Source organism: Miniopterus schreibersii, assembly GCF_964146895.1.
Source record: "Miniopterus schreibersii genome assembly, chromosome: 17".
Lineage (NCBI taxonomy): Eukaryota > Metazoa > Chordata > Mammalia > Chiroptera > Miniopteridae > Miniopterus > Miniopterus schreibersii.
In genome coordinates, this window is record NC_138117.1 from 33614735 (window position 1) to 33642002 (window position 27268).

At 36.6% G+C, this 27268-nt stretch overlaps 1 protein-coding gene across 6 annotated transcripts in view; it reads right to left on the reverse strand.

Moving 5' to 3' along the window:
• Positions 1–52: 52 nt before the first annotated feature.
• TATDN1 (TatD DNase domain containing 1) overlaps positions 53–27268 on the reverse strand; it is a 32367-nt gene continuing 5151 nt past the window's right edge. Inside the window, exons 1-12 of one of the 6 annotated variants that reach the window (XM_081116682.1) lie at positions 25148–25166; positions 23303–23352; positions 23066–23123; positions 18927–18990; positions 17061–17204; positions 16925–16967; positions 12404–12489; positions 12280–12320; positions 9860–9936; positions 4488–4558; positions 3361–3487; positions 53–234 (exon numbers count right to left, since the gene is read on the reverse strand). In XM_081116682.1, the coding sequence (XP_080972808.1) occupies positions 132–234; positions 3361–3487; positions 4488–4558; positions 9860–9936; positions 12280–12320; positions 12404–12489; positions 16925–16967; positions 17061–17204; positions 18927–18987 (753 nt within the window). In that variant the 5' untranslated portion in view covers positions 18988–18990; positions 23066–23123; positions 23303–23352; positions 25148–25166 and the 3' untranslated portion in view covers positions 53–131. Of the gene's footprint in view, positions 235–3360; positions 3488–4487; positions 4559–9859; positions 9937–12279; positions 12321–12403; positions 12490–15402; positions 15478–16924; positions 16968–17060; positions 17205–18849; positions 18991–23065; positions 23124–23302; positions 23353–25147; positions 25214–27268 lie in introns of those variants that run through there. The other 5 variants (XM_081116681.1, XM_081116685.1, XM_081116683.1 and 2 more) reach the window with 5 other exon arrangements.

Below are 27268 nucleotides of genomic sequence, written 5' to 3' on the forward strand. Positions count from 1 at the left end.
GGATAAAAATAAGGGGGATAGTGTGCTGTGATATATAATCTCTTTAGACAAGTTCCAGAGAATTCCTTTATTGTAACTTTCATTAAGTTTTATCATGAAACTTCGCATACATGATGCAAAATACATACCAATTACATGTCAGGAAAAAATATTTTAATGGTATTGTTATATAGCGTATTGGCTAATTCCAGTGGATCCTCATCTCTTACTGCTGACATTATCTCCAGTATTTGACTAAAACAGAACAAAAATAGATGGTTTCAATTTCCAAGTACATACTCTGTTTTAAAGGTATTTATCTTTTTCCACATAAAGGATGATTACGAGCACCTTTGAGAAACTTAAGTGGGCATTAAAGTTTTCAGCACTATCAGGTTTCTGTGGTAGTCTTGCATATAACTAGAGCCAAAAACTGGTTTCAAATAAGTTAAACAACCAGCCTATATTATGTGTATCACTATTAGGGAATTAACCTGGTGGAAATGAGTCCTTTTAAACTGTGGGTCATTACATACTCACTACTGGGTTATGATTAGCTTTTAAAAAAAATGAAAGTTACGAAAGGAAAAGTACAGTGCATGTAGGGAAGTACTGTTTCATTTCTTTTGGGGTTTTATTTATGTATGTACATGGGTAATTTGTCAATGTAGGCCATATTGTGGGGATAGCCGGCAAAGTTTGAAAGCCACTGCTTAGGGAATTAGTACAAAGGATAGCAAGAAATTGCAGTATGATCACTAGCACAATGAGAGCAAAGGAAGTTAGAAGTTATTTACTCAGAACAACGTGTGTTTCGGGGGTGGGTGGGGGGGAGGGACTGGGCTTTCTTTTCCTGTACTTTTCCCTCTGTAATAGAATAGCTCAGGTGTTAATCCTTCAGTTTCTCTGCCTAGAATATCCATAATGTTTTCTAGCATTCTTATATATAGATACAATTTTTTATACATGAATTTGAAAATTCTAAAGTCAAAATTAAACATTTAAATAGTTTTGTCTTAAGCTTTTTGTTCCCTTTATCAGTGTCTAAAATATAGAACACCTAAAGGTATTAGGAACAGAGATTAAAGATTAACGAACTTTTTTATTCTGTAAAAGCACAAAAGGCTTGCTTAATCTATATACTAAATGATCTTACTGTGCTAAATTTTTGTTATGACAGTGAAAATATGCTAAAAGCAAATCTGTTAACATTTAAATTGACACTAAAGACCCAGTGTTCTTTGTAAACTGCAGAAGTTCTTTGGAATCAGAACTTACATGCATAATACTGTGCAAAATCAGTGATTCCTGATACCCTTCTCCCTTCCAGTCCTTTCTCCACACTGATACCGGTTACAGCTTAAGAAAAAAGCTATTTTCCTGCTTAAAATCCTTTGGGTCCCTATAAAATGTAAACTACTGAGGTTGGCAAATAAGAGCCCTCACAATCTGGCCTCACTCTACCTTCCCAGACTTACCAGTTACTCGTGGATTCTACTTCCTGCCACACTAAACTCACTGTTTCCCTGAAGTAGCCAAGTCCTCCTGCAGTCTGCCTTTGCTCAGCGTGTTTGTCTTGGTCTGGCATAATTCCCAGTTAGTAAACAGTTGAAATGTCACCTTAGGTCTCTTATTTCCCCTCAAGGTAGACAGTTGCCATATGTCTGGTGGTCCCAGTCACATATTCATACCTCTATAACACCACTACCATCTAGAATTATACTTTTTATGTGCTTGTTTGTTCCAGAGGGAAGGGATCCTTGTCTGACTCATTTAATGCCTTATCCAAAGTGCCTGGCACAATGTACCTACTCACTGGTGGATGCATGAGGGCAGGGACTGTCCTGATTCTTTTGTATAGCCTCAGTAAAATGACACATGGCAAGAGCTCCAAAATGTGTTTCAGGGAATTTATTTAGAAGGGAGATCTCTGTACAGATAATTAAAACACAGAACTGTTAATAGATGGAATTTGATTAAAGTGACTTTGTAAGTAGGAATTTTAACTTGCTAATTAGACTACAGCATGTGTTTTTTTGAAATGTGGCTTAAACTTTTCAGTTTGCAAATGTTGACATTCCCAAGCTCTACCTACTCAGAACTGATATTCATGATTGTAGTTGCTAATCAAGCACTTTTAGTTAATGTCTGCATTTAGAAACACCTTAAAATTTTATCTTGCAAATGTATGGCTAAAATCAACAGCTATACCTAACATTAAGGCAGTATAGAAAATGGATTTGGACACACTGTTGGCAACTATTTCCTCTTCAAGCTGGCTGCTAGAAAAATACTAGTTTCTTGTCTCTAGTGTCCTCTTAAATCTCCAAAGAATTATTTAGAAATATTGTATTCTGACTGAATTTGCCAGTATGTACATGTCATAAAAATTACAAGTGATTCCTTACTAAGCAGAATTTATATATATATTCCTCACCCATGGATTTTAAAACATTAAGTTTTAGAGTCTTTGCCAACACCAGCATGTTTAATAAAGGAAAAGTCTTTCCATTATGTTTTTATAGAAGAATTCATTTTTCTGCTTGCTGAATTTAGACCTGGCTTAATATTCTTACCTGTTAAAAACTACTGGGGGAAAAAAGATGGTGTATATGGAAGGAATTATTACAGTGTAAAAGTAACAATTCAATATTTTTATGAATGTGTTATATGTCCAATTGCCTAAACTGGTAAACCGTACTAGATTGATACAGTCTAGACTTAAATTATGTGCTTGTGCAAACAAAACAACTTAGATGATGTCCCCATTAAAATGATATAACTTTTCCTTTAAGTTAAAATATGTTCTCCAGCTCCTTGACAGTTAAATGAGTAACAAAGCCCCTCTTTTCATGTGCTATACATAATATTATGAATTAATTTTTTTAAGGAAATAAAAATACAGAAAGTTCTACCCCTTTTTCTTTTGGAAAAAGGAAATCCTCTCATATGTGTTATATCTTAGGTTTATTCAGGTTGTCAAATCATTTAAAATACAGATACCATTAAAAAGGTCTACTGAGATTGCATTTTTATAACCATCAACAGGGAAGATGCACGAGAACAGCACTTAAACCAGGTAAGGTGTTTCTATATATGGAAAGCATTTAAGATCTTTCCCCTCTCCTACAAAATGACACATGACCAAAATCACAGGAAGTTCTTACTGCAGCAATAAAACCACCTGGGGTAGACAGGATATGGAAAGGAGCTGAAATAGAGCAATTCAGGTAGAAATTCCTCCAAACCACTGCATTAAAATGGTGGTGTCTGATCTGAACTTCATTTGAACTTCACCCAACTTTAATTATGTCCCTTGAGTTCATTTTGTTTGGTGGTTAATTTTAATGTTTTTGAAGAGCATGAAAACAAAATACTTACATTATATGGCAGGGTTCATTTCTGTCTTTCAAACAGTGCCCATTTTCCCATTTCTTTTTGGTAGGAAATGACGTTTTTACATATTTTGAACCAGCATGGGTACTTTTGACTCCACACCAAGGTGCATCTAGAGTTAGCAAATAGAAGTCTCTTCAGAAGTTTAACTTTTTGAATTATTTAAATGAATGTTACCAAACTAATACATAACCTCTAAAATATAAGTCATGATTCAGCTTCAAACATGGCAAAAAGCAACAGAAAAGTTCTAAGAAAAACACAAGATAAAATCTTGAACTGTACAAATTCTTAAATGTTTTTATAAGACTCACTTTTATTCCCCCTCCACCATTATTGGTGGTGTATGACATGCTTTTAAAAGAAGACCTAAAGCTAAAAATACAATTGTAACATGAAAACATTTAGGTTAAATTTCTATATTGCCTCAACTGAATATAAAATGGTGGCTTTGAATACTGGGGTTATTCACTAACCTATTTCCTTAATTAAGAATAATAGCTTACACATTCTAAAAGCATTGTACTTTTAATGAGCTTATTTCGTTTTCATTACTCCCCAAGGAAATAAACCTAATTTCTTCAGAATGGCTCGGCCTTGATTTTACCAAAAAAGTCAATGCGTATAAAAAGACCCTTAAGTTCCAGGGTACAGATACAAAGTTTAGCTTCTAACCTTGTTTTATTTTAAGAGGCAACAGATTATTATCAGAAATTCTTAGACTAAACCAATTTGATTTAAATTTCTGCACTTTAAAAAGTACTGTAGAATTAAGCGATTATAAAGAAGGCATTGTGAAAAAAAAAGTTCTGAATAGTTTTTGAAACCCTGAGCAAAAATGCTTAGTTAAGACTCATTATTTTAATGAAATATTCAAAACTACCACCTTAGTTACTGACCTCCTTTTAAGTGCTTAGGCTTTGCTACACTTCTAAAATTGAAAAAAATCACTTGCAAAAATATTTTTCCATCAATTGATAACAACCCCCAAAGATTTTCTAAAAAGTGTTATCTGTTGAGGCTGATATGCTGTTTTAAAATAAAATACCTGTTCAATTTTCTTTAGCTTTTTGGCATAGGTTAATATGAAAAACTTCTAAAAACAAACTTACCAGTCTCAATCATTAATTTTTCACTAGGTATTGACTTCAAAACTTCCAAATTAGCCTCAGTTTTCAGTGAGCTTAAAAAAAGATATTAATGTATAAAATTAAAAGGTACATTTAATGACTCATTTTCATACTACAAACGTGTAAAATGGATCACAAAACTCACTCAAAATCCCAAAACAAACTTTGGTAGGCTACAGAGGCAGTGTACCATTATATCTGCACATCCCTACTAAGGTTTTAACTGCCAAGGCTGAAAACCTTTTTAAACAAAGGGCTATTAGGCCCTTGCCAGCAAGAAAAAAACCAGGGCTTGGGGTATGAAGTCTAAACCACCAGCAACAATGCCAAGTGGAAAAGGCAACTTGTCAGCCATCCTGGAGTTGCTGAGCATTTTTATACATCAAGTTGGGGAGTGGGGTGTAAATTGTTCTGAAAGAATTTACAGTGTCTATAGATAAGGGGTGGGAGGAGATGAAGCAGGGTCAGCTCTGGGATAGGCTGAGTCTTCCAGGAAGAAGTGTCTGTCCTGGGACTGGCTGTGGGCAACAGACTGGAAAGTTCAAGCAGAGCTCCTGGAGTTCTATGGCGCCTGGCTAGCCTCTCTTTTTAGATAATTGTGGAAATAGCCACCAGCAGTTAATCCAAAATTCCACCAGACAACATACAGGAATGTGAACAATATTAGCTGGCCCTGCAGTTAACTGATTAACCCCTTCCTGTCTCTTCCTTCAACACTGGCCTGCTGTAACTTAATTTAGGACATTTCAGAATTTTCTCCTTGTCACTAGCCTTACTGAATCCAGATAAGAGATATTCCAACTAGATCCTGCCTTTGCAGGGATGCAATAACTTTGACTCAACTTTTTAAAAGAATTCACTTCTCTGAGCAATTTACATAACTTAGAGTGGTATAGTCTAAGCTTTCTCTTCCTGTTTCACCTGTTTTCCAGAAATCTACAGAACATTTCTCCATTAGCAAAACTCACCTTTTTTGTTTTTATAGGTTCTCCTTTTTGAATATCTATAATCTTATTTTAGTAGGACTTTGGGGGAGGGGGGAGTGAAATGTTTGTCTAGTTTACCTTAAGTACCAGGCTTTTAATTAATGTCCTCTAGAAAACAAAATTCTTATTTTCAGCCACCTTAATACTTGGTCAATATGAATATTTTCTAAAATATACTGATATGCTTTATAATGAGGGGAAACAGAGCTTGCCACTGCAAAATATGCCTTTTGGGATATTAAGCAGGTTATTTTTAAGAAAAACAGGAAAAACCTTTGACCTTGCCCCCCTAACTGCCTAAGAGAATTTAGATAGAGGATCTGCACCATTGAGAGAGCTATCATCATAAATAACAATAGTTTAGTCAAACTAAGTGTGACCTAAAGGAACCTACAAGTAGCAAGGCCCATTAGATCAAAGTCCTCTAAGTCCCATTGTTAAAGATGGCCCAGCAAACATTTGTTTAGCAGACATTTGCTTTTCATCTCCACCAATTGCCTTCCTCCCTTTGTAGTCCCATAGCACAACTCGCCCCCCCCTTCCGTAGCTCATGATGGCAATGTACCCCTCAACTGCCTCATCTGTCTTCTGGTCTCATATTTTTATGGAACTCCCACATATACCTACGTAATAAGTTTGAACATTTTCTCCTGTTATCTCATGTTAATTTGATTATAGGGTCCAGGCAGAAGAACTTAATGGGTAGAAGGAAAATTTTTCTGCCCCCACAGTTTGGATACTAAATTTAAAACTTTTCACCAAATTAACAGTTTGCATATTTTTGATCTCATGAAATCAAATCTGATTGACTTATTAATCTTCTCCAACATGTACTCCATGCTTGTAAAAATTGATCCAAATATAGAAATAAATACTTCCAGAAGAAATATATATATATTTTTAATAATTTTTAAAAAATATATCTTTATTGATTTCAGAGAGGGGAAGGAAGGAGAGAAAGAGACAGAAACATCAATGATGAGAGAGTCATCCATTGATCGGCTGCCTCCTGCATGCCCCCAACTGGGTGGGGATAGAGCCGGAAACCCAGGCATGTGCCCTGACCAGGAATCGATTCGAGATCTCCTGGATCCTAGGTCAACGCTCAACCTGGCTGGGCCAGAGGAAATATTTTTAATCAAAGCCAATATCCTGCCCAGCCGGGTGTGGCTCATCAGTTGAACGCCGACCTAGGATCCAGGAAATCAGGGTTCGATTCCCGGTCAGGGCACATGTCCGGGTTGCGGGCTGCAGCCAATCAATGACTCTCTCATCATTGATGTTTCTCTCTCCCTCTCCCTTCTTTTCTCTGAAATCAATAAAGATATATTTAAAAAAAAAAAAAAAAAAGCCAATATCCTTATTTAAAGGTTTCCCATTTAAGGAAGAACAATTATGTGGTCAAGTTCCCATTTTCTTGGGGGAGGGGGATTATTAGAAACCAAAGACTTTGTCACAGTATAAATTACCATATCAAAGAGACTCAGATTAAGACCACAATAATTAAATTTCACAATAAGAATAGAAATACTGACTTTGATTAAATGACTAATCCATTAATTCTGTTAATGTAGGGAGGAAAAAAGCTAAGTCTTTATAAACTCAAGATCATTTAGAAACATCTGAGACAGACTTAGTAGTTCATACGGATAGAATAAAGGCCCTCTACCCCCTTCCCTTAAAAGCCATCTCAAAATAACAAGAAAATAAAAACAGCATTATTTTGATGAAACTAGGAGACATTTTTAACCCCTAACCAAAATACATAGAGTAGAAAGTGGATGGAGAAACGATAACCTATATTTATCTGCTAATCCACTTAAATGCTATATAGGTGCCTGCAGAGAGAGAAATACTGACAAGTAAATCAATTCATCCAAGAAAGTTGTAAGAACTGAAAGAACCAGGTAAAGGCTGGGATCATACAGGGGACTGAAAAGGGGGCTTGTTTGAAAAGTTGGGGTAAAGAGAAGATGGGAATCCCAGATTACCTTCCCATGAATTGGTGTAGAGATGATTACCTTTGCCCCCATCCAGCGGGGAGGAAGGGGAGGAGGGGGAAGGAAAGGAGAGGAGGGGGGAGGGGAAGAGAAGTGTACAGTCTGGAGAATATAAATCAGACTGGACTAGTGAGCAAGCACAGGAGTGCAGGGGTGAGGCATGGAACTGAAAATGGAGACCTCTCTCTAACCCCACCCTGCTTCAGAACACAGGCACATTTATGAATCTCCACCTGTTTTCAGCAGGGATCAGAGGATCCTCTCTGGAGAAACTGAACCAACCTGGAGGAAGATCTCCGCAAGCTGACATTTAGGAATCCCTGCTGAGAATGTCAGTGGGCCACCTGACTGGCTTGCCAGTTGATGGGCTATCTCACCACTGAGCTTCCAATCAGCTTTTTCTCTTTTTTTTTTAACTTTTACAATATACAGGGAAGAACTGCCTGACATTTGAAAAAGGCCTCCATTGTGATAAGAGACCAAAACAACAAAAGGGGAAAAAGGAACTAAGAGCATTTTTCGGCAAACAGAAAATAACTTTCAGAACTTTCAGCAAAACTTTCAAAAACTAATTCTTCAGAGATGAGAAGATGCTGCAGAAAAAATATTAGGTGGAAGTGTTTGTGTTTTTTTAAATCCACTATCTAGACAAATTTTCAAGAGGGAAGAGTACAATATATTCACTTTCAAATGTACTCCATCAAAACAAATACATGGGACCTAAAACCAGTTCTATCACAGACGAGACACTAGTCCAAACAAGCAGAAAGGTGGAAGGGTCTGGAAGGAATGGAACTATCAGATTAGGCAGATGTTCTTACGTGAAAAAACAGATAAAAGCATTTTAAAGAGATGCTGGAAAGTGTGAGAAGGCTTGAAGTTGAGAAGAAAGCCACGTACGCAAAAGGATGAGGGAAGTTACTCCAAGCGAATAAAAAAGTGGTAAACACACAGGCCAGCAGTCAACAGTACACAGACATCGTAATGAAAACAACATGCGCACAGCCGGGAATTCTGAAGGAACTACGTCGAGGACTATGGAGGATAATGCAGGTAGGGAGCAGTAAGAGGGGTGAACTTAAGTGCGCACATACCTTCATGAGAATAAAGGGAATGAATGAATTACAGCAATGCTTATTCAGAAGGCGGCAAACAGTAATGTGGGTGCCCCTGGAAAAGCTGACTTGGGTAGAGGACATGCTGGAGGACTGTTTGTTAAAAGCCCCTCAGTACTATTGGATTTTTTATCCCTTATGCGTGTATTCCTTTGCATATTAATTTACAATTTAATCAAATAATTTAAAATACAGAAGACACACCTAGGACATTTAAGTCTGAACTCTATAGCAAACAGTTAATTTCATGATTCTATTTCCTAAGATTTTAGTAAAAAATAATAGAAAAATAATTTTAAGGAAATGAAATTAATGAGGGAAAACAATCTTATAATACTGTTTTCCAACTTAATTAATGAGCTACTTTGACATCCTGTAAAAAGACATTGGTGGAGGCTCACCAAATTTGGAAGAAAACGAGCCTGTATTGGGTGTGTGAGGTATTAGTTTAAAAGTCATTTCTAATAAAAAGTATCCTGTAACCAAAAAATTAAACACTTAAAAATATTTTTAATAGTTTTAAAAATAGCAGAAAGGGCACCAAGCGAGGAGCCAGAGGACACAGGTCCTCACACTTTGAATTACTTTATACCTGTTTCTTAGCTTCTCTAAGCCTCAGTTACTTGGCTTACAGAGATATATGTGATCATGTCATGGTATAACTTTTCCCCCACGGTCAAACCTCTCTCTCACACTCACACTCACACACATACTGCTATGAACAGTCATGTTTTAAAGGGACAAAATAACCTGAAAATAAATTGCATTGCTAGAGAAAGCTAGCTGCTGAGCTCAACACAAAATTATTTTTTCCCATTACTGGAACACAGGGTAGCTGTGTGTTTTTTTAACCCTCACCCAAGGGTATTTTCAGTTGCTTTTCAGAGACTGGAAGGGGGTGGAAAGAAATATGTGAGAGATAGAGAGAGGCATCGACTGGTTGCCTCCCGCATGAGCCCTGACCAGGGCTGCGGATCGAGGTACATGCCCTTGGCCAGAATCGAACCTGGGACCCTTCAGTCCACGGGCAGAGGCGCTAACCACTGAACCCACAGGCTAGGGCAGGGTAGTGTTCAAGCTTTAACTTGTAATCGTACTGTTCAACTTCCTACATAATTACTGAAATTCTCAGGCCAAGATCAATGCAAAATACAAACTTTAATAAAAAAATGTATCAGCAATTCACTATAAAACCATTTAAGGAAACTACTTAATATAAATGTTAAAAAAAAAAACAGAAAACAAGAACCTACCAACCATTAAATCCTATATAGAGATCCAAGTCAATCAAAGCAGCTGCTGTTTCCTTGGTACCATCAAATGAATGCACCTAAAGACATATAGGCATGATTCTATTATTATAATGAATGACTCTTCCTTTAAAATTCTAAATAAAATCAGTAAGATTTTCTAAGCAAAAATATACGTGCATTAAGGGTTTGGGACCATAAGATTTCAAATGCGGTGGTGCCTACAATTTTTATTTTCAAATTAATGCTCACAATTATAACCTGTCATCTCCAGTGACATGAGACAAGAAGGAATTAGTTGGCTGCCAAAGTTTCTGTCTTTGTGGTGGTGTGGCTCTCTCTCCACCAGCATTATGGCATGTACACATTTTAACATGTATCTCTGGGAAAGAGGACTGGACTAGAGCCACATTCTTAGGCAAAAGCATGAGAAAAGTTAAAAATGCTATAAAAGTATTAAAAAATATTTTTAAATGTTCAATTTTTTGGTTACAGGGTACTTTTTATTATGACTTTTAAGAGGCAAGCTTTAAGACATTTATAAAGAGGTGGTAAGAACATTGCTAAAACAGTGCAAATTGTTATATAATCAATCAGTTTAGTAGTCCCCCCCCCCCCCCCAAAAAAAAAAGAAACCTGAGATGGTGTTTTTCTCCTTCAAAGATATAGGGGTTAGGGCATAGTTTTCATAGTTTGTATATATTTATGTAACCAAAACCAGTAACAGTAATAAAAGTTCTTTAAACACACCCAACCAGTGATATCAAATTAATACTGAGCCTAGAGTCTGAATACACTAAGGATCATAAGTTTCTCAACAACAAATAAAACTATTACACAGATGCCCAAAAGGGTTTATATTTTTATCCTCAGCATTTCCAGCTGACTATAAAACATAGCCTCCAACAGTATCAAAATAGTTTTAAATGTGACTCCTCATGAACCATTTCAGAAAATTAGTTATTAAATCTTTATTTGGAAATTTCTTTTTAAATAAAAGTCAAAAACAAGCTGGATTTGCTGCTGCTATTTTTTTTTAACTATTATAAAATCATCTAAGTAAATTCTTATTTAGAAATAAAGTAAGTGGGCTGAGAGGTAGAGCCTGAAGGTTATAAGTGCCACCACTAATAACAAGAGCATTAATGAAAGCCTCTCTCAATTTCCAAGTACTGTTCCTAAATTATAGGGTCAGTACACTACAGATAAAAAAGCATGCATATCACTAGTATGTATGAAAGGTGAGGCTAAAAACTTGAGAGTAAATATGAAACTGTGACAGCACCACGACGTGCTACACAATTAGTGCCCAGTGCTGTCCTCCTTCCTCCCCTGGCATAGCACAGATGGGTGATTTTATATGCCTGGGTAACAGGCTTTTTGCTGGAGACCAGCAAGTCTCCTGCAATTATGTATGAAAATTTATATATCCAAGCACTTTTCTGAGGCAGACTTTCAAAGGAGTCCATGATCCCCCCAAAATTAAAAATCACTGATATAGATACTCAGGTTAAGTGGTGAGCACATAATATTTATGAGAAACGTCTCAAGATTAATGATTGAAATGACCATATAGAGAAGTGTTTAGAGTAGAAGCAAATTACAGAAAGGAGAATGAGTCGCTAAGGCAGAGGGACAACACTCAATGAATACAAAGGCAAACCTGAAATGAATGTTAAATTATTTTTAAGTATTATTAAAATTAGTTTTATTTTGTTCAAATTTAAGAATGGCTAATATAAGTGGCAGAGAAAAAATATCACATACTATTAAAATGAGTACTTTCTGGGGTTGTCTTGTGAACAAAGACACAAAATATTCTTGTACTTTGAACAAAGAAACTAAATTTACATGTCCTTCAAATAATGAGAGAAGAATCTTAATAATTTTATTGTTGACATTTGAATTACTTTAGAGGCCAACCTTAATAACCAAGTTTTTTTTTTGTTGTTAATCCTCACCGGAAGATTTTTTCTCCATTGTTTTTTAGCAGGGAGGGGGGAGGCAGAGAGAGATCGATGTGAAAGAGACACATGGGTTGGTTACCTCCCCCATGCATCCTGAGCGGGGCCAGGGATGAAGCCTGCAACCTAGGTATGTGCCCTTGACTGGGAATCGAACCGAGACCCTTTGGTGCTTGGGCCAACACTCTACCACTAAGTCACATTGGCCAGGGCCCAAGAAGCTTTTGTGCAGCATCTATTAAAAACAACTCTTGCCCTGGCCGGTGTGGCTTGGTTGGAGTGTCGGCCCGTGCACTGGAAGGTTATAGGTTCAGTTTCGGTCAGGGCACATACGTAGGTTGCGGTGCATACAGGTATGGAAGGCAACTGATTGATGTATCTCATATCAATGTGTTCTTTTTCTCTTTCTCTTCCTCCCTCTCTAAAATAAAACAAACAAAAAAAACCTCTTATACTTACCACTCCACCTACACACCGATCTCTATTTCTTTTCATTATGTCTGTGAATTAAAAACAGAGAACTTTTAGCAAGTAGCTGGATTTCTGCAAACCTTAAATTCTAAGTATTTTAGCTTTGACTCACCCAAAAATTCAGCATGTGAGTTTCGACAGTGAAGAAACATTGGTAATTTTGTCTGTTCTGCCAGTTCAAACTGTTTTTCAAAATATCTGCATAATGCAAAAGATTTTGTTAAAAATTTTACTTTAGCGTGAGAAAAATAATTGTCAAATGATCTTTCTTAGTTAAAGGAATTTCCCTAGATATTATAGGGTGAAAATAGTAAGTTCAGACATTTAAAATATGTCAGGCTTAGCCAAAGGCTTTTACAACACACATATTCTGGAAAGGGATACTTTATTTTCTGGGATTACAAAATTATTTTCAGAAATTGTTATAACTACTGGGTAAATTAGATAGCGCTTTACTATTGATGGCCAGAAGTAAAGAACTATAGAGTTTAGCTTTAAAGGTATGGGGAATGTTCCTCCAAATAGGTACTTTTAACTAGCTTTCCAACCAAATCTCAGCAAATGAAGCAGACACCCTCCTATAACCTGTGGGATCCCTTCCCTGCAGAATGTTTGGTGGTGGAAAATACACAGCCAGCCCTCTTCTGAGAGCTGGCTGAGCACCATCAGCAGGAGTCCACACACTCCAGTGAGAAGCCAGGCAGAGCTTTACTTATGTTCTGTTTTCTGTGTACTGTTGTATAAGAAATTACTGCCACTGAACAAAAAGGACTCCCTTAAAAACTAAATACAAGGACCTGTTAAAAAGCACAATTTCTGAAATACTCCATTTTTCAGAAAAATGAAAATTACATGGCAAAATAGCAGCCCTGAATATTTTAGAGTACTTTTATAAAAAGGTTTTTTAAGTGCCATGTACCATCATCTCATTTGATCCTCAAAATAACCCTAGCACAGCACGAGACTTGGTGTCAGAGGTGGGTAGGACCTTGTCCAAGATCACAACACACAACACAGCAAACCTGGAACCACAACTCCAGTTCTCCAATTCCAAGTCCCAGCCAAAACAACGAAAAGTTGTGACATTTCAAGAAGCTTCTTCCTGGTCCCACAGTATGATAATATCCAGAGGATATAATGCGGTAGGGCAGGGAGGGGCATCTGGTGTTTTCTTTTTCCATTTTAGCACAGTGCACCCTCTCGTTCCCCTTAATGGTCAAGTAGTTTTAAGTGAAATCAGGAGTTACAGACAATAGGTATCTTATTATTTCCTAAGGTGTTTATCTCTTTAGGCCCCTTGATCTTGGGGAACAATTTCTCTGTTTAAATATCTTTGGTGATACTTTCCTATATCTTGTCTCGTGAAGTGCAGAACAACTATTTTCTGGAATACCTCTCTGTATCCTCGAAAATGCTAAGTTTCAAAATTAGAAACAGAAATATACTTTTTAAGGACATAGTCTTCCTAAAACCGGTGGTCTATGTCTTTATGACCCAATGTTTAGGTTTTTAAACCACCTTTTCAAATTCTGCTGGGTTAGAATAAGCAAAAGTATTTTTAAAGTGCGGAAATTTCATAGTGTAGAAAAACAAGGGAAAACTTGGGGGAAAAAGATTTAAATCATTATGACTGGTCACTATTTCCATAACCTCTACAGTAATTTAGATGTCAACAATTAAGTGTGCTCCAGTCATTATGTGAACTTTATTATGTGTTTAGCTTCTGGCTACACAGCAGGCAGTACTCTCCACTTTTTCTTCTTTCTAAACTGAAAATATTTTTCAACACAATTCTCTGCACTAAGCCACATGATCAAGCTGGAGATTTACGGAATCTAATGATCAGCTTTGAAATTGGCCTTCCTATCACAGATCAGGCAAAAGCAATTTTCCAACCTATGCTAATTATTTATGTCCCCTTTTTAAAAATTCATAAATAAAATGTAACTTTCCAAACAAATCCATTCAATGATCATGATCACATCAGATTTTATTCTAATTTATTTAAAAATGCTTATAAAAATCAAATATCAAGAGTCTTCAACACAGTGGATTCCATTTTATTAAGGAAAAACAGAGCAGTAGTTCTTAAATTTTCTTCTCTTCATAGCATATATCGTATAAAGTTTTGCCTCCAAAACAATGCTTCCGTGTGGTTGTGATGTGTCTAGTGGTGCTATTAGGGTCAGAAGCACCAAAGACATGAAAAATTTAATCACTGAAGGGTCATTTTCATAAAAACTAAAAATTTCCTTACAGGTCTGGAGTAAAGTCTCCTGCTGGACATTTTAGTGCTATCAAGTTACTTTAAATTAAATGTGGAATAAAAGCTACCAAAAGCTGAGTTCAGTATAAAAAGTTGTGTAGCTGAAGTGGTGGGCTCCTCAGGCATACATAAGCAAACCAATAAAATAGCTGCTCAAGTAAGAAAATAGAATTTGTCTGATTACACTTAGCACATGCTCCACTCGGGTGTCCTGCTCATCCCTGCCAGAGCTCCTGAAGAACAGTAGAACCGATATTTCCTTCCTTCAAAGAACATCTGTAATTCACAGCACAAAATAGTTCTAACGTCTTACTCTCCACTGTATCATACTGGGGGCACTCGGAAACCATTTACTGGAGTTCAAACTCTCTACTATAGATTAACATCTGGACAACTGGCATGTGCGTTAAAGCATAAATTATAACCTGCTATACATATTGTATTATGTTCTGATCTTAAGATGATGAAGTACCCTCAGAGCAATAAAATAAAACTGATTTCATTTCATACAAAATGATTTCATTTAATAGAAATGTTTCATTTAATTTAAAAAAAATCAGTTTAAAGTTATTTATGTTGCATTTTGGAATCAGTTTTAACTCATCTGTATGAAAAGCCACATGGGCAAGAAATCTTGGGGGATTTCACACCACAGTCATGCCTCACGAGGCTCATCTTACCTGAAAACAGACACTAAAGTGGAGGAATTATGATCTGTGGGCTTAACCTAAGAAACTACTACAGACAACTTTTTTTTTATTTGAATGTGACTATGTGAACTTTTAAGATTAAGTGAGCTGACCTACAGGATATTCAAGAGAGATAAAGGGATTTAGTGATCCTACCTGTAATCACATGAACATTCTTGAAAAACAGCAAATGTGTCACTAGCTAATCAGCTCTGACAGGGTAATAAAGATGAGAGGACTGTCCAGCTGGCATGGCTCAGCGGTTGAGCATCGACCTAGGATCCAGGAGATCGTGGTTCGATTCCGTCAGAGCATCGACAGAATCGATGTTATGATTCGATCCCCAGTAAGGGGTGTGCAGGAGGCAACCGATCAATAACTCTCTCATTGTTGATGTTTCTCTCTCTCTCTCTCTCTCTCTCTCCATCTTCCTTCCTCTCTCTGAAGTCAATAAAGACATTTAAAAAACAAAATGAGAGGACTGAAAGACTTCAAAGTGAACATTACTCTAACCCATCCTATGTCACCTGGTTATGGACCTTCACACTCCAGGAATTCTGGAGCTTGAAGTTTAGGGTGTGACAGGCTTGCTAGTCAATCTGCTTCTCACTACAGGCATTTTCAACTGGGCTAGACATATGGGGCTGTCTGTGGAGGGGCAGGGAAGGGAGGTGGCGAAAGCACATTTTTGGTATGTATAATTTGAAAAATCTCTTCAAGCCATAATGTCACTGGCTTAATGATTATCATATGACAAAATGGGTAATTATTAAATATTATGACAGAGTTAGATGGTATCTTAAGAATTGACCCAGATTCCTTGTTCATGTATAAAAAACTAAGCAGACGGAAGGTCGTTTATTCTTAAAAGGCCCTATGGACAGATATTATACCTTATTCATATTTTTAACTACTGAGTTCCTAGCAGTTTCTGGCACATATGACTATAAATATTTGCTGAATGGTTGAATAACTAAATTAACCTCCTTTAGAAGCTCATTCTAACGTTTTATCATCTTGATATTGTTTTTGAAATTCAACAAAATGAACGTCTTCAGTTAACCCTGTGACCTAATTTTTCTTTTCAGCCTATACTACTACTCACCAGTATGACAGAGCTCCAACTAAAAGCTATAGGCAATAGGGTGTAGGAAGTCCCCAAGGCTTATAAGCTTTGTTGTTTTCTAAGAAGCCACCACTCTCAACATGGCGCTTAAGAAAGGATTCTCCTGCTCCAATGTGCACTATCCAATGCCTAGCAAGAGTAAAGTAAGTGTTTCTAGCTTTTAGTGATCAATCCTCTCTCTCTTTGATACCCTTTCCTCTTAAATCATATTGCCACAAATGAATCCGATTCCTTTCACTGGAATAATTCATGTACAAATGCATTAAGCTAATAAAAAGCAACACAAGTCTCTACTATATAAAACTCACCACTTATTTCTACCATTAAAATCAAATTAGATGGTTAAACAAACAGGGAACTCTATCCTTCCATTCTTTAGGAATTCTATGCAAGTATGCAGGGAATTTGTTTCACTTAACTTCTGATATGCAATGGAAAAAAACAAAGTCCTGATGCTTAATCCAGCTACATATTCAGAATGATAAAAGCTATTTTTTAAAAACCCACTCTTAAGATTTTACAATAATTTCTAAAGTCAACAAATTTCCTTACTTGAGCTGAGTATCTTTGGGACAAAACTGTAGTCGGTCAAAATCTTCAAAAGACAAAAAAGAGTAAATTACTCATGATTTGTATGGAACAAATCAATTATTTTCAAGGTCATGCATAGGGTAGGGTTGGCACTTACCAAGTCCACATTCCCCTATTGCCACAACTTTCCCCTTGTTGTTTTCAGCAAGATTTAGCAACTCCATTAAGTAAATATCGGGGTTATTCTTTTCAAATTCATCACATCTTGTAGGATGACATCCAACTGTACTGAAAAACATATCTAGCACAAAATAATGTCCTAGGATTATTTTCAAAATATTTTTCACATTTATATTAATATGCATAAATGAGAATATAAATTAATTTTTTTTTAATCCTCACCCGAGGATTTTTTTTCCTTTGCATTTCAGAGAGAGGAAAGGACAGAGAGAGAGTAACATCGATGTGAGAGAGACACATTGCCTCATGCTAGCGCCCCTACCGGAGCTGGGGATCGAGCCTGCAAATGAAGTACGTGCCCCTGAAACCCGTCAGAACGAGGACCAATGCTCTAACCACTGAGCAAAACTGGCTAGGGCATAAATTAATTTCAGCCAGTTAATTTTTAACAATAGCCATAAATTATTCAAACTACCAGAACTATATTAGGTTAATCATCTAAAACTTTTTGTAATACTTTAACACTGTAGGGCATGAAGATGAAAATTGCCTTAACATATTGGTAAAAATAATTAATGCAACTCTTTTCCAAAGCTTGGTATTTACTAAGCCTTGTAGAATGGAAAATGAAACAATTTCTTGTAGAATTAAGTGTCAATAACTAATTTTATCCTTTATAGCCACTGTTCATGTGGCTGTGTTATTTCATGTATTTAACAGTTAAAATGTATATTCCTTCCCCTTAATAAGGGTGACTTAAAGAGGTGGAAGGGGGAATTTGTTTTTCTAATAAAAAATAAAGCTCCTTTATTTGCAGGCAATACTTTTTGATAGTTTAAATTGTATAGAACACAAATGTGAAGTCAAAAGGGCTTTTGAGTGGCTTAAAGTGATACTTGCATCTGAATCCATGGGGAAGGTATGGAGCCTTCCTCTGGCTCTGATGTAGATGTTTACATATGAAGGGAGGCAGAGCTTTTAAAGCAGTGAGGACACAGGTACACAGAGAGGAGTGGAAGAGGGCTGACATCAGAGATCCGAGAACTTTTAAAAACTTATCTGTCTGGGGATAAGAAGTATGGAAGACAATATTCTTCTACACCTAAAAGCTCTGGAAGGACTATTTTTATGACCTTAATCACTATGAAAAAGTAGCAGTGGATCCTGAAGACTTCCATAAACATAGCTTTTAATAAGTCAGTATTTTGAAAAATAATGTGGAATGCCTAATTTTTCAGTGTCCAGCAGATAAAGCATGCCCTCACCCCCCAAAAAAGGTTACTAAATAAATGAATGCCAGATAAAGGAAATATTTTATATAATTAGGATTCCTTTAGGAACCAATTCCAAAACTTCATAGATTTTAAATAATTGCAGAATGTAGGAACATTAAGTAAGCATATGAGGGAATATGTAGAATATTATTGCTTGCATTCCTGGGACATTGCACAGTGTCTCATCTGCACAATAAATATTTAATAAATGATTTTTCACAGCTTTGGTTAAAAAAGAGCAAATAACAAGCAATTCATATCTTAAATACATTACCACATATACACAAAAATTCTACATGAGGAATATGTGAGGATAAATTCTATACCTGGTGACCTTAATTCTCATTAACTGAAATCTTAATCCTTATTAAGTACAATCTTTGTTTAGCTCTGCTATACCAATGCACTTTGAATTTTTTCATCTTAATCATGTCCCACTGAAATTAGTCTATTTTTCTGTTGTTTCTACAGTCACGATCCATTGTATTATACCTGAAGCAGTTCTCAGAAAGATTTCTTCAAAATAACTTAATTCATATTTGTTTTTGGTAAAAGTAATATGAGGATACCATTTGTTTGTGCCAAATGCAGTGCATCTTTACTGTCTTGTAGATTTCCACCTGTAATCATAAACTGAAATAAAAGAAATAAAATAAGCCCACTTTAACAAGATTATCAGCAACAGTTCCACAAATATGCCTTCCTGCTACTGCTTTTTTCCAGAATGCTTTTCTCTTAGACTGTCACACACCTACCGTTCCTTTAAAATTCAACTGAAGGATCATCTCCTATGTAGAGTGGTCCCTCTCTACCCCTCTCCACATGCACATGCAGACACACAATACACAGAATTCATCACCCCCACCTATTGACATGCAGTCACATGTCTGTCTTTCCTATTAGGCCATGAGTTCCTTGAAGGCAAAAATCAGGTTGTGAAACATTGCTAAAGACTGAATAAATAACTAAAGACCTCTGATTTTAGAATTCTGTTCAATTAACTCAATGATTCCGTAGTGCTGATTATTCAACAGTTCTCCCAAGTTATCATCTCAGAACCCTAGGGGACATATGAGGTCAAACCATCTTCATAGTAATACTATGATGCTCTATGCCTTTTCCACTCTCATTCTGTCACCAGTGTGCAATGAGGTATTCCAGAGGCTACATAATGTATAATAATGACAGACTGCAGAAACACATATGAAAGTTCAGCAGTCTTCTATTAAGCCAGACATGAAAGAGATGTAACAAAATGTAGAACAATTCCACTCATGCCACTAAATATTTTTGGTTTTGAAAATATATTTTTATAAAAATACGTTATTTGTTATACATTGGTATTTTTAAATGAATAAATAGATATTTTAAATTTTTCTCAGTTTTAATTTCTAATACAGTCTATAGCAACAGATAAACAAACCCACATAAACAAAAGCTCTTTGGGGTCCTTAATATTAGAAAATATAAAGGGGCTCTGACACCAAAAGTTTAAGAATCACTGGGTTGGTGTGTATTAATGAATTCTTTGTAGGGAAATTTATGGCTCTTGGCAAAGAAGCATACTTTTACAGAGACAGCCAACAGAAGCATTTAGAACACCATATTTGCTAATTTGTTAAAATGCTACACTAAAAAAGCTTTGTGTTAATGGTGACTACTGAGGCAGTGCTGCTTAACTGACATTCTTCTAAAGAAATCATTTAGCCCTGCCGGGCATGGCTCAGTGGTTGAGCAGCGACCTGGGATCCAGGAGATCGCAGTTCGATTCCCAGTCAGGGCACATGCCTGGGTGGTGGGCTCGATTCCCAGTTGGGGGCATGCAGGAGGCAGCCAATCAATGACAACTCTCTCATAATTGATGTTTCTATCTCTCTCTCTCTCTCCTTCTCCCTTCCTCTTGCTGAAATCAAGATATATTAAAAAAAAATCATTTAAGTACAAAGATGCATTATTTTTAAAAGCACACTTCAAGAGTCTCACTGAGCTTAAATGAAGAATTCACTCTAGGTACACAGCTAAAGAGAAAATACACAAAATATCGGAGGAAGTACAAATGATAAACAGACATTTTCACATAGCAACTTAAACTAATATTACAGATATATGAATGCATAGCCATAATTAAATCCTCAACTGCCTATGAAACATAGGATATAAGGTATTTAAAAAGTATTGGTACAACAACAGGCATATAGATCAATGGAACAGAACAGAAACCCCAGAAATAGACCCCCGCCATTATGGTCAGTTAATATTTGACAAAGGAGGCAAGAGTATCCAATGGAGTAAAGCCAGTCTCTTCAATAAGTGGTGCTGGGAAAACTGGACAGATACATGCAAAAAAATGAAACTAGACCACCAACTTTCACCACACACAAAAATAAACTCAAAATGGATAAAAGACTTAAATGTAAGTCACGAAACCATAAAAATCCTGGAAGAAAACACAGGCAGTAAAGTCACAGACATCCCACATAGTGGAATTTTCACTGATACATCTCCTAGGGCAAGAGAAACAAAAGAAAAAAAAACATATGGGACTATATCAAACTAAAAAGCTTCCGCACAGCAAAAGAAAACAGCCTCAAAATACAAAGGAACCCCACGGTCTGGGAAAACATATTTGCCAAGGATGTATCTGATAAGGGGCTAATTTCCAAAGTGTACAAAGAACTCATACTACTCAGCAAGAGGAAGACAAACAACCCAACTAAGAAATGGGCATAGGACCTGAATAGACACTTCTCCAAAGAGGACACACAGATGGTCAAGAGACACATGAGAAAATGCTCAACGTGGATAATCATCCGAGAAATGCAAATTAAAACCACAATGAGGTATCACTTCACACTTGTCACAATGGCTGCCATCAACAAATCAACAAACGACGTGCTGGCGAGGGTGTGGAGAAAGGGGAACCCTAGTACACTGCTGGTGGGAATGCAGACTGGGGCAGCCACTATGGAAAACAGTATGGAGGTTCCTCAAAAGATTAAAAATGGAGCTGCCTTTTGACCCAGTGATTCCACTCCTAGGAATGTATCCTAAGAATCCTGAAACATTCATCAGAAAGAATAAATGTACCCCTATGTTCATAGCAGCACAGTTTACAATAGCTAAGATCTGGAAACAGCCCAAATGGTCATCAGTAGATGAGTGGATTAAAAAGCTTCGGCACATTCACACCATGGAATACTATGCAGCTATAAAGAGGGAGGATCTTGTACCCTTTGGGACAGTATGGATGGACCTGGAGAAAATTATGCTAAGTGAAATAAGCCAGGCAGAGAAAGACAAACATCACATGATCTCGCTTACATGTGGAATCTAAAGAACTTAATAAACTGATGAACAGAATAGATTCAATGACATGGAAGCATAGATCAGACTGACGAATGTCAGAGGTACAGAGGGAGGGAGGGCGGGCAGGTGGGTGGAGGGGGAGAGAGTAACCAAAGAATTTATATGCATTTATGTACAACCCAAGGACACGGACAATGGTGGGGAGAGGGATTGGGGAGGGGGATGGGGCGGGGTGGAACGGGTCATTGGGGAGAAAAAGGGACATCTGTAATATTTTAAACAAAAATAAAATTTAAAAATTAAAAAAATAATTGGGAAACTTAATACTACCTAATTATTTAATACAAGACCAGGTGCCCACATTCAGCATTTCAATTATATAAAATAGATTCTAATCAAGTCTACTTTTTATCTTTAACTTTTCCAAAATAAATGAAAATTTAGGGCAATACTAGAAAACATAATATCCTCTCCCAGTTTACAATATGATGATGATAAGATGATGGCGGCTTCCATCATAAACATTATAAAGGTTGTTTACTTTATGCCTGATACAATACCAGGCACTTTGCATTTCATATTTATTTAACCCTCACAACAACTCAATTAGGTACTATTATGGTTCTCCATGTACAGATGAGAAAACTGAGTGAGGTCTAGAGAGATGAAGCACCCCAGGTCACAAAGCTATGAAGAACAAAGCTTAGGCTGGAAGTCAGTTCTGTGATATCCTGTCATTCCTAAGTCCATGTGTGTATACCTAGAAATGTTAAGATTAAACTATTCATGGTTGACACATGTAATTTTAGAAGCTTTGTATTTCAAAGTGCAGAAAAGCATTTCATAAAGTGAAATGACCACACAATGAGAAGTTACTGTAACTTTTATCCTTTCTTATTACTTGTGACTAATAACATACAATTTTAGAGCTGGAGACTGCAGAACTCATTTAGTCAGCAGTGTCACTTTTTAAAATGGAAGTTATTCAACTTAGAAGCAGTAGCCACCAAGTGTGCTGACACCACACTATGGAATTTAACCCCATTTCTTGTGTGCATGGGTGCGCTAGCTTGCTATTTTTAAATTCCAATTTTCAAAAAATATCTATTCAAAAAATTTAACACTGAGCTAATAATATTCATTTGCTTAGAACTCTAAAATAGTAGGAATTTCCCTAATAATCAAATTATTACTAAAAACGAAACTGTCCCCTCAGTTACTTGAAATAGTATACCCATACTATAATACTAGACTTGGTGACAGATACATGTCTTTTTGATGATTGCTTAACTCTTAATAAATGCTAAAGTATGTCATAACATGTATTTAAGGTTGCCTCTTCAGAGGCCTGGTAATTCAGATAGGCTTTAAAAAAAATTTTCAAAACGACCTTGCTATTTACCACATTTCTGATCAGATGGAAGAAATTACTTCACATGAGGCTTGTGTCATTTAAACTGCTGTGAAAAGAATATGTAGATATATTTGACTTTATTAACTTGATAATATTACATATTAACAATATATACTGTACTCAAAAACTCCAAGTGTGACACTGGCTCTTTCCTTCTATTCTGCAGTATTTTAACCAAAATTTAGTTTTTAAAAAAATTCAAGAGTAACAAAAATTAGATGTTACCTTTTTAACACCGATTTGGACAGCTCTCTGTATTACATCCTGTAAGTCATCTGTAAAAGATGAATCCCAAAGTAAGAGGACCTGGTAAATAACAATCCATTTATCTATAACTTACATTTACTAAATCAAATCAATACTATTTGACAAGTACTTACCCTATAATAAGAACAGAGTTAGTGATAACCTTAGAAAAAGAAACCTGTATAAGGCAAAACTAGACGAAGTTATTCATTTAATTGTATTTTTATTCTGTTGGCCAAAAGGGTGAAAAGTGACAAAATTCAGAGGTCCAAACTAAAGATGAATTTACTGACTACAATTTAAGTTATTTGCCTTGAATTTCAAATTTGTTGGTAAATTTTTAAAAATTAAAATATAATAGACAATCATTAAGGTTATTTTTACTATGGCCTTTTAGAGTATACCTGCAATGCCTTCCAAAATATAACATCTATTTTTAAATTTTAGTTAATGCTGTATTTCTATAATTCCCATTCCCACTGAGGAAGGCTAATTTTTTATTTTCTCTACAGCTGTTTTTTGCCTTTTTCCTAAAATTTATTAAGTAACATACTTTTTGGGGAAATCAATTGTAATTATTAAGCTCTGAGAGGCCTATATCAAAATTAAAGTTATGTCATAAAAATCAAGTTCTTAATTTCATATTTAAGCATCAGAGTAAATGTGATTGGAATTCAATTACTATTACTTCTAGAGTAGCTATAAAATTTATTTTAGACAAAGAATATCAACTTAGTGCTAATTATAAACTAGAGTAATACTAATATCATAAACACACATACACAAACATGCATATGCACAGTCACAAAGCATGAAATCTAAGTGCTAAGAGGCAAGGAAAGCAGGATGTAATTTATTCAGTTTTCTAACTGTACTATGTAAGTAACATCATCTAACCTTCTAAATGAAGTAGAAAAGTTAAGTTTTGAGGTAAGGCTTAGGAAAGTTAACATTTACCTTTCTTCGTTTAAGTGACAACTAACATTCCCTATATTTAGAGCTTTCACTTAGTGTTGCCTAGAAGCACAGTAAGACCAGCTTCTGACTGAGCTTTTTGAAATGTGCAATTCCACATCATGCAGACTCACATAAGCAAATTTTCCTGTTTGCACTTACATAATAACAAATATAGTAATTTTCTGAGACAATATTCACAGGCTAGTTTATTGGAGAAATTATGCTTTCAAAAACTTGTCACCATCATTTCCTGCTTAGTCACGTAGCTGACATAATAAGCCTTTTTAAAATGAACTTGATGTGGTAAATGGAAAGCATTTTGCTTTGGGCTAAGCAATCTTTGAGGTACTATTCTTCCCACGTGTACTGTAGATGTATAAGATCTAGCAGGACTTGGCTAGAAAGGGGGAAAGGCAAGACAGGGAAGGCGGACTATGGCACACCGCACTCTAAATCACACTGCCACTCAGTCCACCCAGCTGAAATGGCTGAGGAAAACCAGACATTATACTGATGTTCAACTGTACATGATTTTTAAATTATGTGCCTTACTGTTTGATTGCCTGAAAGACTAAACATCAACTACTGTTTGGATCCTGTGCATACGGTTATTTAAAGTTTTATATTCAAAATTATAAACTACTACAGATAAGGGCTTAACACTTTGTTACAACAGGTGCTTCATAAGTGTTCATTATCACAGTTGATCAATGTAGCTTATAGCTATTTCACTTTGTTTACTTTTATCCAAGATGCATACGTCCTTTAATATTTCAATTGTAAGAGTGGATTATGCTTTTCTAGATCTCCTTGAGGCAGACAATTTATTTTCATAGAGAAACTATTTTACCTTAATAAATCATTTACCTTGATGCTTTTGAAACCCCCTATAAATTCCTCTGAACATAGGGTCTGTCAAGTTGATACCAATATCTGTGGAAAGCAAAATTAAAATAAATGATTAATCATGAAGAGCCTCTATGTGAAACTTTTTCTTTAAATAAAAGCTCATTACTAAACTTTTCATCCTCACATTCATTCACTTCAACAAAATCTGAGTACCTGCAACCTGTCAGTCACTGGGCTACAAAGACAAGTAAGAGAGAATGCCTGCTGCCAAAAAACTGGGACCTGGGAAGGGAGACCCACCAACAAACAATTAAGAAACATTACAAGTAGACACTGGTTCTGTAGGACCCAGAAGAGGAATGCCCAACCTAGTCTAGCAGCTGGCCCAGAAGAGGCTTCCAGAAAGGAGTCCCTGAACTGAATCTTAATGGCTGAGTTAGAGCTACCCAGTAGCAGAGGGGAAATTGCAGACGAGGAAGCAGCAGGGGCAAAGCATCTGGGGTGTGAAATAGCACAATTACAAACTACAGGCCATTCTAGCTGTTGGATAAAGGTGTAGGGGAAGGAGGGTCTAGAAAAGGCCAGGCTCAACTACGTTACAGACGCTTGTCTTCACAGTGTCAGATGCAGCAAGAGGCACTAATGGGTCTTAAGCAGAGGAGTGAGATATACATCCTGACATGTTATTCTATAGTCTCTGCGGAGGGCGGGATTCGAAGGGAGCAGCTAGAGTCTTGCAAAATAGGTAAGAGCTCACATTGCAGTGAAGAGAGCCTGGATTAGGGTAATGCAAGCGAAGGTGCAGAGAGAACACATTATTTACTTCCTTTACTCAAATATTTATGAAGACCAACTCTGTGCCAAATACTATGGTAAGGGGTTAGGGAACATAGAAATGAGAAAGACCCAATACTTAGCTCCTACCCTACAGAAATGTAGTCTATACAGGAACTAAAAATCTAATCTGTGATATAACAAGCTAGACTGTAAGCACCAAAAGGCAAGAAATGTTTATCTTCATTGCTGTACCCCCAGAACCTAGCATAATGGTTGTGTGAAAGTAATATAAATGGAGCCACTTCAAAATGGAGTTGGAGTTGCCACCCAGAGGATCTGCCTGCACAGCTTATTCCTCAAAAACTTTAGAATACTGAAGCTGGACAAAACGACCTTTGGGCTGGGCCAAACAACAGTGTATGCCGAACAACTGTTAACAAGGCTAACAGGAAAGCAGAAGCCCCAACACTAAAAGTGAGACATTCTTTAGAATAGCACCACTATGTGCAGCTAAAGAATAACTTAGCTCGCCCGGCCGGGCGTGGCTCAGCGGCTGAGCATCGACCTAGGATACAGGCGATCAGGGTTCGATTTCCAGTCAGGGCACATGCCCGGGTTTCGGGCTAGCTGATCAATGACTCATCATTGATATTTCTATCTCTCTCTCTCCCTCTCCTTTCCTCTCTCTGAAATCAATAAAGATATATTTAAAGAAATAATAATAAAGAATAACTTAGCTTATTTGAACCTACACAAATTCCTTCTTTGGCTTATTAACACCAACAAAAATTCCGTTCTTCTATTCTGTCCCCTTTGCCTTCACCCCGTAACTGGACCACTGTTTACGTTTCTGCCTGAATCAGTGCTTCCCAAAAGTGCAATTTATTTTTTATTTCAAATAAGCGCTTATTGCCTCTCACCTTGGATTTTCATTTTGAGGTTAACAGCACATAGTTAGCATGGAGCACAAAGTAGGGGCAATAACAGCTTTGGCAGTATGATGAGAAAAGCTTACAAAAGAGGTAATCTTGAAGCTAAGGCTAATGGAAAGGGCATTCTGCAGACAGATGTGCGTAGGTACGAGACTGGAAGAAATTCCCTGAGCCTGGAGAGCAGTGGTTCTCAATGGAGAGCTATTTTGCAGCCCTTCTCTTCTTACTCTTCCCGCCCCCTAGACTTAGCAATGTCTATATTCATTTCCAGTAGCACAACCGGCAAAGTGCTACTAGCATCTAGGCTTGAGGCTATGGATGCTGCTAAATATCCTACAAGGCAGATACAAGACAGCCTCTCACAACAAAGAATTATCCAACCCAAACTTGATCCAAACTATCAAGTGCCACTCCTGATAAATCCTGCTAG